This window comes from Liolophura sinensis, chromosome 6, assembly GCF_032854445.1.
Source record: "Liolophura sinensis isolate JHLJ2023 chromosome 6, CUHK_Ljap_v2, whole genome shotgun sequence".
NCBI lineage: Eukaryota > Metazoa > Mollusca > Polyplacophora > Chitonida > Chitonidae > Liolophura > Liolophura sinensis.
In genome coordinates, this window is record NC_088300.1 from 48,443,925 (window position 1) to 48,458,879 (window position 14,955).

General features: G+C 37.2%; 1 protein-coding gene across 2 annotated transcripts in view; it reads right to left on the reverse strand.

Moving 5' to 3' along the window:
- Positions 1-320: 320 nt before the first annotated feature.
- The window catches only part of LOC135466659 (regulator of G-protein signaling loco-like), a 40,500-nt gene continuing 25,865 nt past the window's right edge, over positions 321-14,955 (reverse strand). For both annotated transcript variants that reach the window (XM_064744277.1, XM_064744279.1), the window contains exons 4-15: positions 13,055-13,243; positions 11,731-11,817; positions 11,294-11,440; positions 10,576-10,728; positions 9,978-10,038; positions 9,692-9,837; positions 9,119-9,322; positions 8,505-8,702; positions 7,510-7,600; positions 6,114-6,310; positions 4,392-4,551; positions 321-3,515 (exon numbers count right to left, since the gene is read on the reverse strand). In XM_064744277.1, the coding sequence (XP_064600347.1) occupies positions 2,341-3,515; positions 4,392-4,551; positions 6,114-6,310; positions 7,510-7,600; positions 8,505-8,702; positions 9,119-9,322; positions 9,692-9,837; positions 9,978-10,038; positions 10,576-10,728; positions 11,294-11,440; positions 11,731-11,817; positions 13,055-13,243 (2,808 nt within the window). In that variant the 3' untranslated portion in view covers positions 321-2,340. The remainder of the gene's footprint in view (positions 3,516-4,391; positions 4,552-6,113; positions 6,311-7,509; positions 7,601-8,504; positions 8,703-9,118; positions 9,323-9,691; positions 9,838-9,977; positions 10,039-10,575; positions 10,729-11,293; positions 11,441-11,730; positions 11,818-13,054; positions 13,244-14,955) is intronic.

A 14,955-nucleotide genomic window follows, 5' to 3' on the forward strand; every position in this document is an offset into this window, starting at 1 on the left:
AAGTACTAAGTTTCAGCATGCTGTCAGACCAAAAGATTCTCACTGTTGTCCAATGTTGAAATGAAGGCTGCTTCAATGATGACTGAGCAGGAGCCATTAAAGTCTACGAGGACATAACAGACAAACACCCAAGTTAATCTGATCAAGACAAATCCACACTATCGGAAGCTGGATTCCAGTCTATCAACTGAAAGTCCGGTGATTTTGTTCGCAGCTAATCCAAATGCTATGGCACTGATCAAGGTCTTCATCACACTCTGAAGTCTGTACAACATAATTTTCAAAATCTAGTTCATAAAATAACACTTTCCTTCATGATATAAATGGAAAATTTTTATTCATGGATTTGCATATGTGACAATACCATACACATGTAACTGTTAACTGCTTATACAGTATTGACCAGTCAAGAGAGTTTCTAAGCCATATTAACTGACAATTTACAAACCCCTTTACTAATATCTTGCTGTACATAAATTATCTCCCTTTACGTCACCCTTTAAACTAGAACAGTGAAAGTCTGCTTTATTCCGATTTCTTACAATTCCCTTCTGCCTGCCACAGAAATCTCTTTTTTCAAGGTTTAAAGGAATAGATGTGGAGGACCAGAGGGTATCCTTGGGAAATTTACATTTTAGAGTAAAAATTCAACTTCATATCTACAAGCAAATTGTCAATTTGGAAATTAAGTCCCTAGTCACAATGCATGCATCTTTATAACAATAATTCAGGGATGGACAGGGTCCTTTTCAGAGTGAAGAAAACCATGTAAATATGGAATAAATAATGACATGTCAGAAACTGACCTTAACCTTAATGAAAAATTTATATGAAAGGATGAATAGTAAAAAATCTTAACCATAAAGTTTGCCATGAATATTATTCAAAAGACAAACACTGCACCTGGCAATTCTGTACAAAAAATAGTGCACTGAAGGTCAGACCAAATGGCAAACCAAGTCTATCAGTAAATTCTTTCTGAGCATTTGTTCAACTGAGCCATCAGTCCTAGTTCTCAGCTTCTCATACTAATACAGCCAGCTGATAAATGATAATAGGTGAGGACTGAATAGTTGTTTAGATTGTGGGTTGGTACCAAACTAAATTGTGGCTTTAAGGACCCAATCTATTACAATAAAAAGAAGAAAAAAAAATGTTCTAAAATCTCAATAATGAATGAAATTGCTTCTGTTGATCTCTCACCCCATTTAAAAACGTTTTTTACCCTCCTAAGACAAAATGAACTTTAACAGTGTCTCAACAGTCACAATAAATACAAAATGAAAGGAATCCAGTGCCCCAACTGAGACATATTCTTGAAAAACTGATTATCATACAATTTATTTAATTGTCAAAAAACTGAACGTTTAACAGAAAAGCACCAGTCCACGACTGAGCATAATAAATAACAGAAATAACTTCACATTAACAAACAAATGCTGTACAACATGTGTTAAACAAATACTATGTCGGACAATAGTTAACCAAAATACACGTACACGGACTCACAAACCAGATGTACTCGCATATTAACCATGCTGGAACAGGTTGTGCAGGTCAGGACATACTGCAAATTACACTACTTCAGCGCAGTGGGAACTATTTGCAGATATATTAAAAATGATCAAAATCTTTCATAATAAGTCACCTGAAATGCACACCTAGTGGCACTTAGATAGTCAATGTTACAAGGCAAGAGAAAACATAATGTTGAAATACAGTGTCAACTGAAGGCTATTTCTCAAAGCAGTTGTAACATTATGATTACAGTGGCTGCAAGTGCCAATGTGGCATATCATATCATATGCCGTCCTCATGCGATGTTAAGGTGATTAAGCCAGCGCAAATTCACAACCGCTTTGAAAAACAGCCACCAAGTCAAAGCCAGAATTATCTTCATAGCCAGAATTTTGTCAACAACTGAGTGTGAGACTACATGAAGTCAGACATGTTTTTATATGAAAGGGTTCTCTTGGCAGAGGAAACCTATCCTTGTGTGAATAGGAGTATATAAAAATAAGCCTACTTCAAGTGCTTACTCCTGAGTTGTAACACAGGATGCAGAAGGAAAAGTAGCAAGATTTCACAATCAAATTAGTGAAAGTAATTTGCATATAAAAATTTGCAATTTCAGGTGAAGTTGCAATCATTGAATGTGAATTACATCACATTTCAAATTGCAGACTACAAACACAAAGAAGAATTTTGTAAACGTAATGAATGGGCATAAAAAAAATATCAAAATACAAATCATAGAAATATCAACAGCACATCTTTTGACATTATGGCATATATAAAGAGTCCTTTGTTTGATGCTTCTTCAGAAGTTCTGTTACTTCACTACACAAAGGTGACCTGGTGGTCCACAGTGCTTGGAGGTTCACTCGGTTGAATGTACACTGGTTTTCGTGTTCGACTACGATGATGCTTAAGTTCGCTATTTAACTGTTGAGGTGTTCGACTGTTGGGTTCGGGATGCTGTGGCAAATCATGACTGTTCACGATGTTGCTTGTTCCGTTCACACGAACCAGTCGTTTTTTACTGGCCAGTTTTGTGGACTGGTGCTTTTCTGTTGGCAGTAGTTTTTGGTTTTCAGTCAAACATTGAGCTAAACGATTTTCAAAACTCTGTGTGTGCTGATCGCTGGTCTTGTGCCCGTGAAGATGTGGTTTTTGTGGGACTTCTGGTGCAGCGTTGACTCTGCCCTGCTCCAGTATAGACTGGAAGGGACGACGCTGCATCACTGCAATCCCACTCTCACACACACCATTCTGGTGCACAGTATAATCCTGGAACTCCAGCTGACCTGCACTGCTATTGCTTTCACTAGGGGAAGACAACTCTGGGTCTGTACCACTGGAGGAGAACTTCTCTGGAGATGCTTTGGGAGCCTTGAAATTGGATGGAAAATCATCAGGAAGTCTTATCACAGGGGGTTGGAAGGCACTTAGGGGAGGCTGACTACCACTTTGATCAAACCCAATATCAGATACACTCTTAACCATCAACATTGGGTCGTCAAAATCGGGATGAGGGGGATGGTTAAAACTGCTAAAATAGTTCAGGGCTTGATTATAAGAAGGCACTACAGATTCCTGGCTAAAACTTGAGTTTGTGAAATGAAGTTTTTCCGTTGGTGAACCGAAAGTCTTAAACTTGCGAATACTTCTGCCATCGTAGTCTGCTGCCTCGGCCGAAGGCGGTGAGCCTTTTCTGCAGGGTTTAGTCAGAGTTTCTGGCTCAATGTTTTGTTGCAAAGACAGCATGTTGGGTTCCACATCGTCAAAGTCATCCAAGTCATAGCCTTCTGCAGCCTGGATTGACAACAGATTGCTTGCTTCATCTGACGGCTCACTGCTGCTTTGGGGCCTCTGACTGTCACTTGTACCGGACTCCTGTTTGGCTGACGGCTTGAGCAGGAAGTCTGGTACTTCCAAACTGTCACGACCTACACCACGCTGGTCATCTATTCTCTGGCTCTGCATTCTGGACAGTAGGTCCAAAAAATTGTCTTCTGCAAAATGAAAAAGTGACAGAACTGTCAGACAAAGTTTAAAGTCTACAATTTTTTCCCCAAATATTACTAACTATACAATTTTTTTGAAAAACTCAAACAAATGATTTTGAAACTAACAGTTCCCAGCTATACTTTATTTACTGTTAATTAGTCTATGCCATTACCACAGCAGTGTAATTCCTCACAGATCAATTTTCCTTAACAAGCGTAATATTACATTAGCTAAATATATTGTTTTGGTTTGTTCAAATAAATACAAACAAATCCAGAAAATCAAGTAGCTTAAGGGAAAAGTCATCTAAAAATCAAAGTAGGCCTCACTAAGTAGACCACTCAAAACTTTGCATAAGTATACTTTCATTTATTTTTTGGGATTTATGTGAAAAGAAATAAAGGCAATCAAACATTTGAATTGTAAGGTGGGCTTTATGGACCATACTATCAGAGGTTAGGAACTCTGACATCACAGAAAGTTTATCCAACTCTAATCACGACACTGAATGTTGGAACAACTCCTTTTACTCCATGAGTGAAAGATTACTGAAATAATGTTCCCAAAAACTCCTTCACTCTGGTGAACTTCAGGAAAAAAGGTGATGTGACATCAGAATTCCTAGATACAGTCAGTATGGCTCATAAAGCCCACCATAGCTTTCAAATATCTGAATGCCTTTCAACACTCTCAAAAAAATCTGTAAAATAAATGAAAGTATTTTTACGCATAGGTTTAAGTTGGCTTTATGATAATCTTACTTCATAGTTTAGCTTTCTTTCACCTTAAAAAAAAAAAAAAAAAACAGTAATTACCTCTTCCATAGTGAAAATTTTCTAATAAGCTGATAACTTGACATGAGGATATATAGCCATATCTACCTTCACGGCCCTTCCCACGTTTCCTGTTCTCCGATTTCTGTAAAGCAAACGTCACCTTGTTCTTCACTTTGGGTTTGCCGGGATCCTTTGCGCCCAGAGATTCCCTCCTTAGGAGCCCGAAAAGGCCGGATAAACGATGATCGTCTCCGTTTTTGTTCGACTACACATACAAAAAAAATAAACTAATGAAAAGACATGTCTCAAGGTTTACCAAACTTACATGTTTCCGTGGTGTGTTTTTCACCCTTAATAGTCATACGAGTTACAATGTTATTTTACGCCCAAAATCACTTCATTTCATGGCACGAAAACACACAAAAACATTTCAAGCTTAGAATTAAAAATATATTGAAATATAGCTGCTAAAGCAGCTACGCTGGGGTTCAAGCCGGTATTGCTGACATATGCAGTGTTACTTCCAGTTACCAGAATGGTGTCCATGCATACATGTAGGTACATAACTAACTTACTTAGAAAGCTAACATTCTTCGTAACTATTAGTGCATTGTATGTACACTATATAGCATGTGTATGCAGATGTACAAAATGTGGGAAATCTACTTATATTTGAAGGCATGCATGTTCTCTGTTTTTTAATGCCCCTGAACGATTTTCAACATACATATAATACATAAAGTGCCTTTTATACAAAGCGATTTTTACTGTTACAGCTGTAACACTTTTCTGTCATGTGACTTGCAAAAAATGGGGAAATTGCGCTTTTTCGCATTTTGATTGCAATTTCACAAAAATAATCGCAGGACAAAAATAAGATCAAATTCATCGTTCAGACGTCAAACTATGTCAGGTAACATGGTAAGAATCTTCAAATTCAAAATTTTTTGCTTTGCCATGGCATCATATGTATTAGTCAAAGCCAAATTTGCATACATATTGCATCCTTTCTCTGTCCAAATAGCCTCCGCAGAACGGAAATTCTAGGTCAATCACATATTGGGTTTCAAGGAAAATGAGTGTCAAATGTTTTCACTTCAACCCAAAATGGCTGCCAGATCACATGACTCAGTTCAGCCAACTTTTTACTTGTTTACTTAAAGTTCATTTCAGGGTCTACTGCATACCTAGGTTTTCACGCATTTCTGTTGGGCGTTTTTTTCTGTTGTAGAAATTTTCCAATTTACAAAAATGTAAAAATGGCGATTTTTTTTCTTTTGATATGTACAACTTCAGGTTTGCTGACATCTCCAGTTATGCAAAATGTCTTTGTCTGGGGATCACGTTAGGTCTTAAGCTTGCATCTCTAGCTTCATTGGTTAAGGAGATATAACCACTTTCTGTTTTTGATGATGTCACTTCCGGTTTTGCAAAAATGGCATTTTCGGAATCAGCATCCAAAACTACATCAAACTGGACAATCTGCCAGATATCATCTGTGAAAGTGTCGAAATTACCAGTAAAATATAAATTTTTCAGTCACATGACATTTTCACGAGCAAGCTTGTACAATTTTCGATGTCAAAAGTACACAATAACACAATGAATGTATCTAGGCTTTATGAAACTGCAGTCAAAATGTCAGCTTAATCGCATCGGTCATTCTGGAGGAGATTTTTTTTGACACAAAATTGAATATGGCTGCAAAGTCACACAACCAAATGTTTCCAAAACATTAAAAAGCACAATTTCAGACCCTTTCCTAATACATTCTAAAGTTTTAGTTATGTACCATTGGTATTTTTCTCAAACATTTCCCAGGCTTACCTTGACTGGTCTGTCAGGATCAAGAATGCCCAGCTCATCAAAACTGTGAGCCACCTCCGACTTGCCTTGCATAAGATCCTCAAACACTTTGTTAGTTAATTCATCCAGGCTGGATGGCCCTGATTGGCTGGGTTTATTGCGCGGGGGAACAGGTGGGCGACCATTGGTCAAACGGTGACCGTCCGAGCCAGACCAGTCTGTTAGAGCAGAAACAAGGCATGCCAAACAGGGGTTTAGTACGAACAAGGGTTATACACATAGAATATGGAACATCAAGTAGTACTCAAGAAGCCTTTTGCTCACCATTTCACTAGAGGATTATGATTCAGGAATAACACAGAAAATGGGGAGGGCAAATGAAAGCAGGGCAGATATAAGATGTTGACACACAAACCTACTGAAATTCAAATTCACATCACTTACAAGTGGACAATTTTTTTTTTTTTTTTTTACATCACACACTTCGCAACGCCTGGAATACTACTTGATAAGTTCCAATTTAAACTCTGAACATAACAAAACAAAGTTTCATAACAAGCAAAATGTAACAACTTTGTTGACATTTTCATGCACATGCAAAGAAGCTGGGAAAAAATAAAACTGTAGGCTGGTAACTGTAGACCCCATAGTCTCTTAAGAAATTTTAATTTCCACAGAATGATATAAATGAGCACAATGGCATAAATGCATAACTCCGGATGTTTTGTGTAATGTTACTTCATATCCATATTTTTGTAATGTTACTTTATCATGAATCAAATAAATATTTGAAAAACAAAACAAAAATTATTGGATACAGAAAAATTTAACGAACCCTTCTCAATATAATAGACAACATGTTTGAAATTGAAAATAAAAAGGCAGTACAACAGCTGAACATTTTGAACATATGAACAAGACAAGGGTAGTGAAAGCAAGCAGGAGATTAACCCATTAGTTATCATACATCCGCAAGCGGATAAGTGTAAAATCCACCCGACCCACTTCCACCCATAAACATTATCCATAACTTAATTAACAATTAGTATTACGATTAATAATTAATGATGAAGTTTCGCATTTGTTACTGATGATATGAATCGTGCAATGAAGATGGGGGTCAGGAAACAAGATGAACGCAATCCAAAAATCAGATGGGCGGATTTTATATAGCCCAATCTAGTGAAGGCAGGATCTTACGCAAAGACAAGGTGAGGACAGACTCTGCATTTCAAGAGCGAACGGTAGCATCGGTAAGCAAGACTTGTGAATAAAATTTTTAACGGTTCGAGAAAGTTTGACAGATGAGTGCCGATCCAGCAGATATTAGTGATGTGCAACAAAATATGTAAATTCCATTGACAATATATCAAATGACATAATATCAAAATTTATAGGGTCCAGCGAAATGACTTACCGACAACATCATCCTTAGGAATGATTAGAATTCTTTTGTTATCCAAGCTGGAAGTCGGGCACTCAATGTCCACAGTTCCATTCTGACCAGACTGAATTCAAACAAGACAGTGCTTGATAACTAGCATGGAATTTATTTATTTGATTGGTGTTTTATGCCATACTCAAGAATACTTCACTTATTTGATGGTGGCCAGCATTATAGTGTGAGGAAACTGGCAGAGCCACCCACGACCATCCGGTGGTTCCTGACCTTCCCACATACGGCTGGAGAGGAAACCAGCATGAGCTGGACTTGAACTCACAGCGACCGCATTGGAGGAGGGCTTCTACGTCATTATGCCACGCTGATGTGCTAACCCTCTCAGCCACAGAGGCCCCCAGCATGGGATTAAGTCCATGTATTGTTAAATGTTTAACAAGAGTGTCGGTGTCAAATTGGCAGAAGCACACTGTTAACGCTGCGGATGATAGGAAATGCATCAGAGTAGCAAACCAGTACTGGTTTTCCTGTTACAAAGGCAAACTCTGTCTGTGTCATGACATCACATGACATACCATCCTGTACACTAAAGACATCACAATACAGAGCCCACAATACTTTTGTAACCATGACAATGCCAGTTAACAAAATGCAAATGAATTCAACTTTGAACTATTATTCTTATTAAGCTTATGTCAACCGTCCATTTAAGACTTTTCCTGAAAATAATACGAACTTTATATCCATGGATGAGGTTAACCTTGATAAATGATTTATTTATTTATTTGATTAGGGTTTTACACCAGTACTCAAGAATATTCCACTTATACTTATACAACGGCGGCCAGCATTAAGGTGGAAGGACATTAGGCAGAGCCCTGGGGAAACCCACGACCATCCGCAGGTTGCTGTTGATCTTCCCACAAATGGCCGGAGAGGAAGCCAGCATGAGCTGGACTTGAATTCAGCGTAACCACATTGATGAGAGACTCCTAAGTTTTTGTGTCACTTACCATCTGTATTAAGACCCCGTCTATCTTGTATCCATATTTATGCAATATGGGCTTGAACACATCACGAATAGAACGGTTAGGTTTGGCTTTCACCCCAATGAATTTGTGATTTGGCAAATCCATCCGAAAAAATACTCTCTTCTCTAAAATAATATCTTTGGATCCCAGACTGGATATGTCATTGTTTAAATCCAATGCCTGAAAAGAGACGGAATAATAGATTTATTGTAGATCTTAGCAGACAGATTAAAACATACATTTCAGTTTACTTGACATTATAACAATTGATAAAGAATTGTTACAACACATACAGTTGAATAAAGGAATACCATTGTGAGTAACTATTCAAATTAAACTAAAAATTACAATCCTAAAGTTATTTTCATGGTGTCATATATATATATATATATATTATATAAATGTTGTATTGTAGATTACTTTCCGTCAGATTAGACAGGACCATAACTATACTGTCAGGGCAAATTTTGGGGAATTTTCAAAATGAGCTAAAATTTTATTCATAAAAAAGAGCACCAGACACTGTCATATTTATGAATTAGGCTTACGAATTTTGTTCCCTGCATGTAAAAAATTCAAATTTGCCAATACATCACCTTATCTGATCCTGCCAGGAAAACATCCAGAGAAGCAACAGAAAAGTTGCGTTTCTCGCACAGTTTGCTCAGCACAGAATGGGTAGACTGACCCGGCTTAGCACACACCACAGTAGATGAGCCGTCTGGCAGAATTATGCGACAAAACTTATAATTCCCAGAATGCACTTCGTCCTCATTTTCCCGGATATCAGAGGGTATGTTCTGGTGAACAGAGAAAAAGTACATGACTTGTTACAACTGATTTCCTTATTTATTAGAAAAATAATTTAATATAAAAATCAAACAGTTAAATTCTGTATTCTTTCTGAACAACTTACTTTAGGTAAATTAACATACATGATTTGGATCCCACATTTAATGCTGTGCATTTTTGTAAAATAAATCAGTACACAGATGGATAACTCGAGATTTGACATGAACATTTTTCCCTAACTTCCTTATGATAGTTCTGTCCAGAGGCTTCATCAATAATGGAAATTGGTCATACTAGTTCAGAAATGTAGATATCAGACTTAAGCTTCTGAAAAACATTTTAATTATGATAACAAAGACTAAACAAATATTTCTTACCTCCACTGTTTGAGCCACTTCTTTGCTCATCAAACTCAGATCCACCGTAGCAAACCCGGGCTTTTTATGACTGTTATTATTGTTTTCTTCCTTTTCCTTGTTTTCTTTATTCTTTTTTAATTTGGCATTCTGTTTGGCACCTTTGTCTAAAATATACAACACACCTCATTATGCACAGGTAAAAACAAAATTCCCGACATCTCCTCTCAATACTTGTCAGTAACAAGAAAACAAGCAGCATCAGTAAAATCTCAGGACATTAATATGAAAAAAGCTGTATACTTACTCTTCACCCATGGCAGGAGAGATTTCCTTCGCTTTACCTCTGGCTCACCGCTCTTTTTCGCCTGAAGCAAGATAAATTAACAATTGAAATACTTCATGAGATTTCACAGTGCAGGAAATTAAGACACAAGAGCTTCAATGGTCAAAAACAACACAGAATTGAATGAGTAACAATGCACGGTCAATGTTTACCTCTAGTTTACAATGTTAGTCTATTTAATAAACTTGTTGTTCTGCCTGTCTCCTGGAATTTTGTAGAAAGATCTAATGTTCTTGTGGTATAATATTACTTCTCTACTAAGATGCGATACATGTTAGGAATAAGACATAAAGAAATAACAGAGAAATGATACCAGTAATGTCATATTTACCAAAGTTGTAAAACTGAGCTGCCAATTTGTCCATACACGAGTTGTGGTAATAGCAGAAATCACACATATTATTATACAGTGTAAAACGTGTCTCAAATCCCAATAAATTTAGAATGCAACAGCTGAACATATTTAAACAGCCTACATGGCATTTTTTCCCCTGAAACCCATCATGATTATTATCATTATTATTCATGGGTCTCTGATGTCCAGACAGTAATTGTTCACCTTCTTGTCATCTTTTGAGGGCAGATCAGAGACAGTGTCATCCTCCTCCTGAAACTCCAGGGGTTTGCCCTCGATCTCTGCCATCAGACAGGACTTGTACATGTCAGAGCGTAGAAACCGAGAGTAACTGTCTTGCTTCATCAGCTGGAATATCTGCAGGAGAAACAGGTAGAAAACAACGTAATGAGAAAGACGTGAACAACGGATAACGATAAGGACATAACTAGACAGACTGATGATTAATCGAAAAAAATAAAACAGATGAAACAGATGAATAATGATATTACTAAAGAAAAGTAAAAAAAACAAATTAAAATGGAGTTCAAAGTTTTATTCTTCTACATAAAATGGTTTTTGGAAGGTATGAACTTGTACATGTAAGAAGGGAAATTTATTACAAGCTATTCAACATATAATGCTGACAAACACAACTGACTTACACTTGGAGTGAGGTGTTCTATTAAACGGATGATACACTAAGCTGAATTAAGTGATATCAGGGAAAGATGTTATAATAATATAGTCATTGATTTGTTTATTTGTTCATTTATTTGATTGGTGTTTTACGCTGTACTCAAGAATATTTCACTTATACGATGGCAGCCAGCATTATGGTAGGAGGAACCGGGCAGAGCCCAGGGAAACCCACGACTATCCGCAGGTTGCTATAGTCATTGAAATCAGAAACTTGAATCTTAACCATGAAATGTGAGTGTACCTGTTGCTGTGCAACATCAAACATCTCAGGTGAGGGAAGCTCCAGGTGTTCCTCACACCTCTGACGAGCCTGGCTGTCAATGTTCACAGGATCAACCGCTTTGGACGAAACATGCTTGTCATAGATCTCTTTGGCTTTCACTTTTCTCTGAGGTAGAACAAAGAAGATGATTTCACTGCTACACTGATGATCTATCTACTGAAACCTCATTCAGGAATTCAATGGTTTCCAAGAGTTTAAAATTTCCACCAGAAAGGTGATGATGGCAAATTAATTCACTGTTGGATATTTGTTTATAAGAGAAACTCATAGAACACGAATTGGCAAGGACTTTGTTTCCAAAAAGATTAACATAATGTAAAATGGGTGTTTCAGTATGTTTAACAACACATATATATTTCCATTTCTTTGTCCCATTCTTTAGCAACAATACCAACCTCCTCCGGGTCCCCAATCTTCTTATAGTCCACACAAATCTTCCAGAACACAATGTTTTCTTCACTGAACTCTTTCTTGAGAAATTCCTGCACAAAATGTGAACACAATGATGCTGTATGTTGTGGAGTTCAAACTTTCAAAATGTTCAATACTTCACTAATTACAGTATTTCACCTAAAGTTTAGCGTTCTTCAACTGACATATTTTACTTCATTCATTTGCCTTTTAGGGTTACTAAAGAGTTTGTAGTGAAGTCCAATTCAAATCTTTTCCAAAAAAACTTATTGTTGCATCAAAGGAATCCTTTTAAAGTCTTTATGAACTTCTACAAGTGCATTTATATAGGCCAAATTTTAGGTGAAATGTAGTATATGAAACAGTGTTTTAAAACCAATGGTAAACCTTTCCCGCTAAAAGCTTATTTCTTTATTTGATTATTGCTTTACACTGGTCTCAAGAATAAAGGCGAAAAATGATACAGGCTTTAAAATGTGTAGACTGTTTACTCCAGCCTTTGTAATGACATTTGTGAGCAAAGCAGAATTAAATATATTACTCACACAATTCAAGACAACATTGATCACTTCAGCATGGGCCAATGAGTGGGGAAAAAGGTACCCATTTCAAATATCTCATTATTACCTATCAGTTCAGCATGGGGCAATGAACGGGGAAAAGGTACCCATTTCAAACATCGCATTATTACTTATACCATGAAACATATAAAGATGACCAAGGAATCCAAACTCTTCTGCTGAAATGCTTCCATGGTTTAATCATGTTTTACTTCAACTTTTTACCATCCACATGTTTTGAGTTAAATTATGTCCCCAAATATGTACTGTAAAATATGAACAAGGACTTTCTCTTGGGGCAATTAGGAGCTTAAAGATAGTACTTTCCAGGCAAAATAAGATGTCAGCTGAAATGATAAAAACACACAAAACAAAAACTCCTTTTTACAATCTCACAAAATATTCTCAGAAATGAAGTCATTAATGGGCTGCTTCCTTTGAACTTTAAAAAAAAGGTACTAAATGAAATCTTGTAAATCAATAGTCAGTCCTATGGAGAGGGTAACATTTTCTCTAAAAGCTTGCTTGATGATGTTACCCATGTACTTGTATAACCTTGTCCTTTGGGTTTTACATGTTAACAGTAATTTGTCTGGGTGGGGGGGATGTAAAAAATGACTCAGTCTGACCTCATCACCCGTTAACCTAACTTATCCTTGACTAACATGTGTTATTAACTTCTGCCTTCATGCACCACCATTTGGCTCTGCCATCAGCAGCATGATCGGGTGTTATTACATAAACTTACAGTGAACACCGCCAACCCGCCACTGTCGCTGAGCAGCTTTTCGAAGTTAACAGCCCAGCCTGCCACGCGCCCCACTTCTGCCTCCTGTGACAAACACTTCTTATTGCCATGGCCACTAATACTGTTCACGCTATTGGCAGAGAGCAGCTTCTGTTGCGTTGCCAAGTCTGCATCTGTGACAATCAGGGACTGGAAAGATAAAGTCAATTAAACCATCAAATTTCTGATACACCTAAGTTACCAAGCACATACGTGCACAATTGATGCATCCAGGGAACAATTATCATGAAAGAAAAACATTGTACTATAGCATTAAGAAAGTTTAGACATATCTGTGAGAATTAGAGCATCTGAAGATAGTCCACAATTTTCAGTAACTTTAAACATTATTACACTTATGTGGCACAAAACTAGGGAATTAATTTCATACTTGCGCTCTCATTTATATCAACACAAATGAAAAAGCGCTTGACTTTGTGACACATTTTGCTGTTATTTTATGATGCCAATTAAAACCGCATACCAGCTCTGCATATTTATTTTTCCCCTCACAAAAGTTGAAGACAGAAAGCAATTAAGTTTCTTTGTCTCGACAAAGCCCATGTGCTATTCATGAGAGGGATACAATAAATCACGGTACAATACCGCAATTAGCTACTTCAGGTCTTCACATATAAGACTGCAATAATCCAGTATATAGCTTACAAGGTAATGTGTATTGGCATCCAAAACCTTCATGTCTGAGCCCAATACATGTAACCTGTCCTCCAAAGCACAGAACTAGACATTTAAACTGCTCCACCAGTTGTATATGACCTTTAAAATTTCACTACATAATTGCACATGTGAATGTAAGCCATGAAAATACCACATGTAAGTGTCTTAAGTAAGCCCATTTAGTAACTCCATTAACAAGCCCTTCAAAACAACATGTGAAGATCACATACAGTCTTAAAACAGATCACAATGTGTTAGATCCAGGAATTCTTGTAACAACCAGAACGTCTCAACACAACACTTACCATCTGTGCCTATGCAAATTAGCCTAATGGATAATCTATACATGTCAGACATGGGCTTGAAGACAAAGACAGATTATCGAACAACATAAAATTCCTCTCCATACTTTGAAGTCGTCATTAAATCAGTGGAGTCCAGTACAAAACAGATTTTTACAGCTGGGCCAGCAGGTCTCCTTGACACATGCTGAAAAGCTAATTTAAACACACAGCAGGTGATTGTCCAACTGCAAGCCAGCCAGCCAGCTCAGAGCATGCATACATGTAGATATAAGTGAAGGGGAAATTTGTATTTTCTCCAATCATTACACCACACAAAGCATGTCCCACTGAAATGATTTCAGTGGCAGCTGTGTTTGGTTCAGCCCTGGTATGTTTAGTGGCTTATCATATCCAGTAACTGTTATCTGGTATAATGCCACGGACAGACAGCATGAACCCAGCTAACTGCTGTGTCCACATGACCGCTGAACAAATGAAAGGGAGCCCCAGATAAGCTTTGTTTGAAATCTGTCTGGCTGTTTCCTAACCACTAATTATCTCTGGACATTAAAAGTGAGCTTTCCATAAAATTTTGTCTCTTCATGCCAGCTATAATAAAGGAGCCACTGTGCTATCACAGCTCTGCTGCATATGTGCAAACATTTCCACAACTATTTCACGGTAAGCTCCCACACCAAAGGGACAGATATCAATGGAAGCCAAAGTGTAAATACACCTACAAGTTCATGCACACATAAAAAAAGATTTATTATTTCTTCACTGTATTCAGCCTTAATTCTCTAGTAAAGCTATTTACATTGTTCCAGGCCTGCCTACAGTTACTTTTCTCAAATAATCTACTGTAAAAAGACTTATTCAGAATGTAGTTTGCCTGAAACT